The sequence below is a fragment of the Chenopodium quinoa genome, unplaced genomic scaffold (genome assembly GCF_001683475.1).
Source record: "Chenopodium quinoa cultivar QQ74 unplaced genomic scaffold, ASM168347v1, whole genome shotgun sequence".
Taxonomy (NCBI): Eukaryota; Viridiplantae; Streptophyta; class Magnoliopsida; order Caryophyllales; family Amaranthaceae; genus Chenopodium; species Chenopodium quinoa.
This window is the reverse complement of record NW_018742987.1, coordinates 808,396-819,391: the sequence shown is the minus strand read 5'-3', so window position 1 is coordinate 819,391 and position 10,996 is coordinate 808,396. Positions and strand designations below refer to the sequence as shown.

The window sequence follows — 10,996 nt, the reverse complement described above, 5'->3', positions numbered from 1 at the left end:
TCCTATTTATACGGGGAAGGGAAATGAAATTGACAAGCTTGTCAATGGGCGACAAAGTCCAAGTCTTTTGTATGTCCAAGTCTTCATTAGACTATGTCTTTGTGGATCTGTGAATGCCGCGTGTGTCAGTCGGGTAAGGCTAAAGGCGGCTTCCAATGTCTCCAACTTGTTGATTTTACGTGGATACACAGACACTGTTAAAACTTAATAAGGTGAACACACCTAAAATAAATGTTACGGAGTGAATTTCTTCATGTATGATTTCATTTTTAATCATCATTTCCACTTCTCAAACACCATATTAATTATTTTGTCCTCATTTTTCAATTATTATTTTTTATTTCAAGTGAGATTATCTAATTATGAGTACTTTTCTTAATTTACTTCTCGATTTCAAGTGAGAAGAAAAGTTTTTTCATGTCTAATGAAGCTAGTTTTAAAAAGTTCTAAATATTGATGAAAGATTGAACAGTTATTATCGTATACTATTGAAGTATTGATAATAAAAGTGACGCCTTTGTATTATTTTGTTTATGTGTTTGACTACGGAGTACGAGTAGTACGTATATACTCCCTCCGTGTTGATGAGACTTGAACCCGAAATCTCCTTAAGCGACATTAAATTGTTTATCACGTAAGTTAACTTTTGTTGAAAATATATTACTTGTCATTAGTTAGACTCGTACCAAAATTACAAAGTCGGAACTGACTGTGTCATGTTAATCCAAAATGATCTGCATCATATGGTCAATTTGTCCAAAAAACATCTTGTTGAGAAGTTTCGAACTCTTTGCAATCGTACTTGTCCAGCCGTCAACATAGTAACATGGTCTTTTGGCATTCGCTTTTCCTAACCTTAATAGGCCTTGTTTGGTTGACATTCTAAACTGGAGGAATTGAAAATTCATGGGAATTGAGAAAATAAGGAGTTGTTTGGTTGACATAACAAAGCAAAAATAGGGGAAGTGGGAATTCATGGGAATTTCAACTTCCCACAAATAATGGGAAGTAAATTACCTAGCCTCCTAGATAAACCAAAATTCATGAGAATTCTAATTTCCCTTATTGCCAACCAAACACATTTAAGAAATTCCTAAGAATTTCATTAAGGAATTAACTTCCCATAAAATATAAATTCCTATGGAATTAAATTCCCACGGGAATTAAATTCCCACATCAACCAAACAACACCTTACTTATAAACTACTTCCTCTATTTTGTTTACCTGAAACAATTTGTTTGTCAATAATTTCAATTCGTTAATAATACAAAATTAATTACAATTATCATTATGTGAAAATTATGCAATTCTAAAAAGTTGTTATTTTAAATTAAAGGATAATAAAAATATATAATAATATATAATTATAGAGTACATAGACAAATTAAGGGTTTTAAGTATTTTAACCGTAACTTAAGTTTTTTGTTGAATTTGTTGATCACTTAATCCTATAACACGATATTAGAGTTAAAAAGTCACGAGTTTAAATTTTATTCATCTTTCATTTTAAGTGATATATAAAGTTAAGTATGGGAATTTATGTTGCATTTACATTTTGAGCCCAATGAGAGTGGAGTGTTTAAAAAATACCTATAGATGGATCAAAATAAGTAGCATTGAATTTTAATACCACTATACAATATACATGAAGTATAATACACCAGACATTTCAATATTGACCAATTCTTTGAAGAATACGGGTGTTTTTAAGATTTACCATCTTACAAAAAAAACTTAAAATTGCTTTGTATTATTAAAATGGCTTTTGCACATGGAAAGAGCTTTACAGCTAAGTGGACCAGTAATTTAATTCATTCACTATATGTAGTTAAAAATAATACAAGTATACATATTCTGCTCCACAAAAGTCACAATAGCGATTTCTACCTTTTCAGGCAATTTCACTAATTATTTATCCACTGTTTTAGAAAAGCTCTTAAAGTGAAGCTTAATTACTTAAGTTTGAAAAAAAACTCCCAACTTACTAGCTAGAACCGGGAAAAACTAAATTAAGGAGAAAAGAACGATTTTGTTCTGGAACGGAGGGAGTACTACGTAATTAACAAATAACGCAACCGGTTGGATCTTCTTCCACGCTTCTTGTGTAACCCTTGTATCTGGAATAGCATGGATCAGTGTAGGGTGTGTAGTAAGTGTTATGCGCATGCATAGCATTAACATAGTCAACCACTGGGACTACAACTTTGGGCTTCACAGGCTTTTTGGTCACTTCTTTGGGCTTCTCAGGCTCTTTTGCAGGCCCAACTGATATAATTTTAGCACTATATTTCTTCCTTAGTTTTTTCATCACATCTACTGGATCCATCTCCCCTACAACGGTCAATTTCTTTTCCTTCATGTCCATTGAGATTGAATCAATCCCTACAAAAAATTAAAACCCAATATTAAAAATATGCCACATTTTAATGGAAAGCTATCTATTTATTCTGAACATGGAATTACCAAGAATAGAGGAGACTAGATTTATAGCCTTTTGCTTGCAATTCAAATCATTGTGGACATCCAATTGTAGCACCAATTTCTGAAGTAAAACCAAAGTTAAAAAAAAAAAAGACAAATTAAAATTACTTTATTAACACTAACATTAAACAGATAGCTAGGAAAAGAGGTGAATTGTAATTATATTATTATAATGTTACATTCATCTATTAGAAGCGAAACTAAAACAAAACAGTTTATAGAATAAAGACAAAGAAACAATGTTAAAAGGTTTAACCTGCATTTTAGCTAACCGGAGATTGTACAATGTAGGGAGAGTGATAGATGAAAGTATGAAAGTGGTGAAGTAAGAACTAAGAAGTGTAGCATTATCATGTGCAATCATGAATATTTATAGGGAGTCATTGGCCGACTCCAAAGCCGCAAAACAAGTGAAATAGATGTTAAAAGCCATGTCATTTTTATTAATTTTATACGATTAGAAAATTTTGATTATAATAATTCAGGTTTGATAAGTTTAGTTTTTATTATTATTTAATAATTCCATCTTTATAAAATATTCTATTTCGAAGCCCTTCCTAACCCCCATGCCTACCCCTCCGACTGTCCCGACAGCCCTCTCCCATAGCGTCGGCCGATCAAGACCACTCCCCCACCCGGACAACCCAGTTCGCAGGGAAGTCGGTTGGGTCGGCCAGCGTAGGGGAGGAGTTTGGGCTCGCCGACCTTCCAGTGAGGGCTGCCAAATGGTTGGGGTTGGGCTGGCCTTTATTTTTTAATTGTTTTTTTAAAAAATATTTTATTTTATTGCTCCTTTGTCCTTACTCGTTGGTCATGCGCTGTTCTTACGTCATTCATATGCCACGTTGAAATTTCACAGTTTCCAATGTCTCTAGCCTTTTTTTTTTCTTCCAAAGGTGTTAATTATCCCACGAGTATTATGGCCATTATGGGGATTTGCTGATCTAAATGAGTTTTTTTTTTTTGTTTATTATTTTTTTATTTTTTTATTTTTATTTTTTTAAGGAAAATGTTACCGGCAAAGTACTTTGTGGAATAGAATCTAAATGAGTTTGTCATCTCTACAAGAGAATAAGGTACTCCATAATTTCCTATCCTTGTATTTCCTCCTTTATTTTTTAGTTGATCTGCATTGACTTGTATATTATTGACCACTTCTTCTTTAATCATTTTTTATGAATAATATATATTTAAGGGTTATTTTTTAGTTGATCCGCTTTGACTGATACATTATTCACCATTTTTTGTGAATAATATGTAAAGAAAAACATATTCATGTAGGTCTTTTCAAATTCGTATTAATCAATACTAACATAATATATATAAGTTTTAAAGAGTGAAAGACAACTTGAATGGTTAGAATATCTCGTTCGATTCCATAAGTTCTTGTGATCGATTCTCATCACTCGTCTTGTGGCTCTCTAAACACCCAAAAATGACAATAGTAAGAGTAACTTCTCTACCTTATAAAGTGGAACCACCTCTCTTCATTCTCCAATGTGCGACATTCACAAGTGGGATACATTGGATTTTAACAAGATTATTAATTTTCATTTTTCCTTTTTTTATTTTATTTAGTCGGGTTTAGAGAATTTGTTTTATACTCCCTCCGTTTTTAAATACTTGCTCCATTTCTATTTTTTGCACTATTCATTTGGATGTTTCTACTATGGTCATCTTAAGTATGACTATAGCTATACTTAAATGTCATTGGTTGATTTTAGATTTATTTTTTTAGCTTGGTCAAATCTTATTTAAGGGTAATTAAGGTATTTTTCTTCTTTAATTCATTGTCTTATTTTTCAAATTTCAATTAATGAATTTCTGAAAATATTATTTTAATTTTCGAATTTATTTTATCTAAATCTAATTTTAATAAAATCTAAAATTAAGATTAAAAAAATAATAAAAAAATCGAAAATTTGTTCTTCGTCGTTATTCGATGTTCATCAATGTTCTTCCTAGTTCATCCAAATTTTTCATCAAATAATGAAATCAACCACGATTTTATGTTCCATGTACCTTAATTTCAATCGCGCATCAATTGAGATCGAAAAATAGGCTTGATTTATACAGCCATTGCGCAATTTTATGGTACACATAATCGGTTTCTATCATCCTGTGGGTGAATTCTTAATCTTTGAATTATAGATTATAGTTGTACAAAATCAAGCATCGGATTCGAAAATAGCGTTTAAGGTATAAGAAATAAAAAATTTTAAGTTTTTCGGTAATATATGTTCGTCATGAAAGTCTGAGAAGAAACCGTATCACATTTTTTTTCACAACTTTTTTTGATCCAAAAAATCGAAGATCGAATTATAAACACTGTTTGTGATAAAGGTATTGACCCAAATACAAATATGACATAACCTTAACTAAATTTTATTAATTATAAAAAGATAATGACCAAACGTAACATTGGACATTTCCAATTATTATAATAGAATTTACTTCGATGGTAATTTATAATACGATGAACCTGGACAATGATTCGAACTAATCAATAAACAAAAATTATGGAATCGATATATTTTAAGTATAGAAATTGCATTTTAATATTGGAAATCACTTATTCTAATCATGATCTTTTCCTAAATTTCTATCTTTTTAAATTTTGAATAGATTATATATTGGAAATCAGTTATTCTAAATAGGATATTTTCCTAATTTATTATTGTAGACACCCATTTGTGTCTCCCCAAAACCAAACCCAGTGATGAGTACCTTTCACGTCGAATCATAATCGAATGAAACGAAAGTGTGGAAAGGTCTAGTGTTGCGGAAAGTTTTTATTTCTTTTCTCTTTTTTCTGTTTTTGAAAACTTTATTTTTAAGAAAATAGCCAATCCAGTTTGGTTGGTCCATGATATGGGTCCAATAGTGGTGTAGTTGGATGGGGTTTGCAAAGACCTTTCCAACGATATATTATAAGCCCAATTCCGATGAATATTGAGGAAGTTATGGCCAATTTACTAAACTGGGCCCGGTTTGAGCTTCATGTGCGGCCCAATGATCTAGTGGAGGGCCTAATATGATTTATCATTCCTAATGCAATTAGGAATGGTTTTAGTCTTCTAGATTCTTCTAGAAGGTTCTTTTCATTCCTAATTCAATTAGCATTGATAAGTTGACTTTGTTGACTTTTCAGTGTTTTAATCAAAATTAATTAGCATTTTCGAAGAAATTATATTATTTTATCCTCCAGTACGGTAAACTTATCGTATTTTCGAAAACGCGTTAAAATCAAGACTGGCGTCCAACCCTAGGCCTTGGCGCCAGGCGCTAGCCACTGGTGTCTGGCGCCAGCTAGCCAGGGTTGGCGCCAACCTTGTTTCCTGAGCGTCGGACTCTATTTTGTTAAATTATCTTTTTTGGCTGATTTTCTCTATAAATGTCGTATCAAAAACTCCATTTTCATTCACGAATTCTCATCAACAATTAGTTTTAATTAGCTTTTATCAACAATCATTAATTCTTTAGCATTCTTTCATTCATCTCTTTCTTACCTTGTTTTTCATACAAAATTCCGCATTCACAAGATCTAGAAACACCTAGCCATATTCGAAGTTGCCTTCGCCCTAGACGTGAAAGGTTTTAATTTCTAAGGGTTTGGTCCCAAATCTCTCTTTCAATTATTTAATTTAATTGTTTTGATTATTATTTTCCTTGAAGTTACTAACGTGTGTATTTTGTTATTAGAAAGAGGTACGAAGCATCAAAGTAAGTACTTTAATTGATTTATTGATATTATGATGTAGAATTCATGTTTATATTGTTATTATGATATTCCTAGTATCATGTCTAGGGTAATTTCGATATTAAATATGATTGCTATGATGTCTTTTATTCTCTTCCTAATATTTATGATTGTTAGTATCATGTTAGGGTTAAAGATTTGATTTTTATTGCTTAGTGACATGCTAGGGTTTGTTATTAATCTTGTTAGTATCATGCCTAGGATTTTGCTTTTATGCTTTAACATAAATATTATTATAATTATGATTATTATGATTATTATTAACTATGATTGCTATGGTTATGATATTCGTTATTGTTCATGGTCATTATAATTTGTTATAATAATGGTTCATGATTATTTATTATTTATGATTATTATTGTTGCTTGATATTATATTTGTTATTGCTTGATCACCTTTATGCATGCTTAAAGGGAATTTGTACTTGCAATCACGCTTAATAAGATATTAAATAATCTTGTTAGGGTTAATGTGATTATAATTTCAAGTGATCGCTAATAATAGTTTATTTGTGCATTACATTCAACCAACATAGATAAACAGGTTTAGGGTAATTCTATTGATTGCATGTTAATCAGAAAGCGCACATGAATACGATCAGAATAAAGTAGAGGTCTATTATTAGGGCAGGTTCAATCTCTTTTAGGTTGGATTTGTACCATCATCCTCGAACCCTTATTTGGTTCATGACCTTATGGAGTTGACGATCTCTTGGATCGTTAAGGGGTGTAACCTTCATCTCGTGAACGGTTTACAAGTTCCTAAAAAACTTGTTGGCGACTCTTTTGCTCTATCTTCTTCCCTTTTGGACGCCACCGTACTTTAGTGTATGATCACAGTGGGGTTCAGGCTAGTGGGATTTTTAAGGCTTGAAATTATTCCCTACAATTATCTTTAAAAGGTAAATGATTTTTATCTTTTAAATTTTAAAAAATCTTTACAAACAACAGCGTTAGGGTTCTTTGCTTCACATCTTTATCATCCTCGCATACTCTTTTCAACCGAATTTGTTTCACAGTTTGCACAATTATTTTTGGTATTCACAAGAGTTGAATATGGTTGAAAAGAGTATGCGAGGATGATAAAGATGTGAAGCAAAGAACCCTGACGCTGTTGTTTGTAAAGATTTTTTAAAATTTAAAAGATAAAAATTATTTACCTTTTAAAGATAATAAATTAGGAAAATATCCTATTTAGAATAACTGATTTCCAATATATAATCTATTCAAAATTTAAAAAGATAGAAATTTAGGAAAAGATCATAATTAGAATAAGTGATTTTCAATATTAAAATGCAATTTCTATACTTAAAATATATCGATTCCATAATTTTTGTTTATTGATTAGTTCGAATCATTGTCCAGGTTCATCGTATTATAAATTGCCATTGAAGTAAATTCTATTATAATAATTTGAAATGTCCAATGTTACGTTTGGTCATTATCTTTTTATAATTAATAAAATTCAGTTAAGGTTATGTCATATTTGTATTTGGGTCAATACCTTTATCACAAACAGTGTTTATAATTCGATCTTCGATTTTTTGGATCAAAAAAAGTTGTGAAAAAAAATGTGATACGGTTTCTTCTCAGACTTTCATGACGAACATATATTACCGAAAAACTTAAAATTTTTTATTTCTTATACCTTAAATCGCTATTTTCGAATCCGATGCTTGATTTTGTACAACTATAATCTATAATTCAAAGATTAAGAATTCACCCACAGGATGATAGAAACCGATTATGTGTACCATAAAATTGCGCAATGGCTGTATAAATCAAGCCTATTTTTCGATCTCAATTGATGCGCGATTGAAATTAAGGTACATGTAACATAAAATCGTGGTTGATTTCATTATTTGATGAAAAATTTGGATGAACTAGGAAGAACGACGAAGAACAAATTTTCGATTTTTAATTTTTTTTTTAATCTTAATTTTAGATTTTATTAAAATTAGATTTAGATAAAATAATTTCGAAATTAAATTAAGAATTTCAGAAAATCAATAATTGAAATTTGAAAAATAAGAAAATGAATTAAAAAAAGCAAAATACCTTAATTACCCTTAAATAAGGTTTGACCAAGCTAAAAAAATAAATCTAAAAACAACCAATGAAAATTAAGTATAGTGATGGTCATTTTGAGAGTGACCATACTAGAATTTTTATATTCATTTATCCTACTTTGACTCATATTTGTGATTTATACCTAAGAAAAAATATAGTCTTGTGGTACTTGTTGAAATTATCTCAATGAATAGATTATTAATTTTCAATTGTTAGAATTTATACTTATTTTTTATTAAAGATATTAGTGATCAAAGATTATCATCGACATACGTGTCTAAGAAAAATGGAACAAGTATTTAAAAACGGATGAAGTATTTGTATACATTTGTTGACTCATTGATGAGTTCCACATTTGTAAAAAAAAAAAAAAAAAAAAAAAATCTAGTTCACTTAAATGCATTTGCTGACTCATTGATGATGCAATGATGGTAGTTCACTCAAAAACAAACCTATAATTCTTTACTTGTATTTAGTACGGATTATAATATTCTTTCAAAAAAAAAAAAAAGTACGGATTATAATATGATATGATATACGACGAGTAATGGTCTAATGGGCACATGCACCAGCTAAACTCATACAGAGTATTGTTCTTCAAATTTTTCCAGTAAACTAAGAGTAGGAGTAATAAACAATGGTATCTTTGTTTGCGTACCGATTATATTAAAAAAAAAAAAAAAAAAAAAAAAAAGGTAAGTAGAATTTTTTTTTAGGAAATCCCCTATTGTACATGCATTGGTGTGAGTGTGACTTGCTATTAAACATTACTACTCCGTACTTGCCTAATAACTAAGTTTTTATAAATAAATACCCCATAATTCTAATTCGTGCTATGCACGATTTGTTTAATGTAATTAATGATTAAGGGGCCTATTCTGTTCAGCTTAATTTTAGTTTAGTTCACTTCAGTTCATAATTTTCTTCTCTTATAAACAATACATTTCAACTCTATTCAGTTCACTTCAATTTAGCTGTTTTCAATAAATCAGAATACGCCCGAGTTATTTTCATTTCAATGGCCACATGTTCGATGCAAAATTGCATGTAGCAATTAAATGTATCCACAAAATTCAGAATTCATAGTGTCATGCTAAATTGCAAATGACAAAATGACTTGCATCTTCAAATTGTCAACTTAATCTAACTTTCGCTTGAGAAATTTGAATTCTTTGAAAACTCTGCCCGCATAACATAGTAAGGACTAACGAGTATGTAAAAAATAATTTGAGATCGACTAACATAAATCACTAACTATTAATGTATATTTAAAGAGAATGGGTAGAAAGCCGGATAAACTTATACTTTTTAACATTAGTGTTTGTTAATGGTATATAGAGGTGAAAGATAAGCTGTTTCGTGGTGAGTTTTATTATAGACAACTATTCCTTACTTATTAGTGAGCAATTGGACATGGAGTTTAATAAAAATAGGAATATTTATTACAAAAATTTTCAAATCTTTGAAGGAAACAAATGTGCTAAGTTTTAGCATCTTACAAAAAATTACATAAAATAAATAATAATAATAATTTTATACAATTTTTCAGAGCGTTTTTAATGCTTATATATAGCCCTAAGGGCTATGTATAGCATTACCCTAATAATAATAATAACAATAATAATAATAAATTACACCTATACCGCTATACGTAATCCACATTTACTTTTCTGATAAATGTTATTCACCTATTTATGACTTAGGAGAGCTCAGAGCTATTTAATATTAATATAAATAATGAATATATCTAACCAAAAAAAAATAAAAAAAATTGAAACATTGTTATGAAATAGAGGGAGTACTCCGCCTCGTAGTTAACAAATAACGCATCCAACTGGGTCTTCTTCCACACTTCTTGCATAAGCATAACCATTGTATCTAGAATAGTATGGATCAATGTAGTAGGTGTTACTCCCAAAGTTATGGGCTTGCATTGGATGAACATATTGAATCACTGGGACTCCAGATTTGGGCTCCTCGGGTTTTTTGGGCGCTTCTTTGGGCTTTTCAGGCTCTTTTGCAGGCCCAACTGATATTATTTGAGATGAATATCTTTTCCTTAGTTTTTTCACCACTGTTATAGGATCCATGTCTCCTATTATTGTCAATTTCCTTGCCTTTATATCCATTGAGATTGAATCAATCCCTACAAAAAATTTAAACCCAATTTTAGATTTTTTTTTTTTTTTTTTTTTTATAAAAAAGTATTTGACTTTTTAAAATAAAAAATTTTTTTTAAAAAAAAAAAAAACCAAATGCCATGTTATTATGAAAAGCTAGCTAGTTATTTTGGGACGTATAGAATTACCATGAATAGAAGAGACTAATTTTAGAGCCTTTTGTTTGCAATTCAAATCGTCATGGACGTCCAATTGTAGCACCAATTTCTGAAGGGAAAAAAAAACATTAATATAAGAAAAAAATACGAAATAAGCATTATTTTATTATATTGACCATAAACATCAAATTTAAAAGGTAAGAGATCTAACCTGCATTTTTGCTATGTTTTTGCTTTGCTTGATTGGAGAATTTCACACTTTAGAAAGAAATTAAAATGATGATATTGTAAAAGAGAGAGTAGAAAGTGTTGAAGTATGAAGAATAACAAAATATGTGCAATATTTATATGAAAATAGGGAAAGTGGAAATTGAATCAAGACTACTTACCAAGTCAACTGACTAAT

The 10,996-nt window shown here is 30.0% G+C and overlaps 2 protein-coding genes across 2 annotated transcripts; both read right to left on the bottom strand.

Moving 5' to 3' along the window:
* Window positions 1-1,768: 1,768 nt before the first annotated feature.
* On the bottom strand, window positions 1,769-4,302 carry LOC110729447 (heavy metal-associated isoprenylated plant protein 39-like). The gene is made up of 3 exons (XM_021909180.1): window positions 2,739-4,302; window positions 2,465-2,543; window positions 1,769-2,383 (listed from the first exon to the last, which is right to left on the bottom strand). The coding sequence occupies exons 1-3, from the start codon at window positions 2,844-2,846 to the stop codon at window positions 2,061-2,063; spliced, it is 510 nt and encodes a 169-aa protein (XP_021764872.1). The 5' UTR covers window positions 2,847-4,302; the 3' UTR covers window positions 1,769-2,060.
* A 5,429-nt stretch (window positions 4,303-9,731) lies between these two features.
* On the bottom strand, window positions 9,732-10,996 carry LOC110729584 (heavy metal-associated isoprenylated plant protein 39-like). The gene is made up of 3 exons (XM_021909330.1): window positions 10,802-10,996; window positions 10,621-10,699; window positions 9,732-10,458 (listed from the first exon to the last, which is right to left on the bottom strand). Exons 1-3 carry the CDS (start codon window positions 10,805-10,807, stop codon window positions 10,127-10,129), a joined length of 417 nt encoding a protein of 138 aa, XP_021765022.1. The 5' UTR covers window positions 10,808-10,996; the 3' UTR covers window positions 9,732-10,126.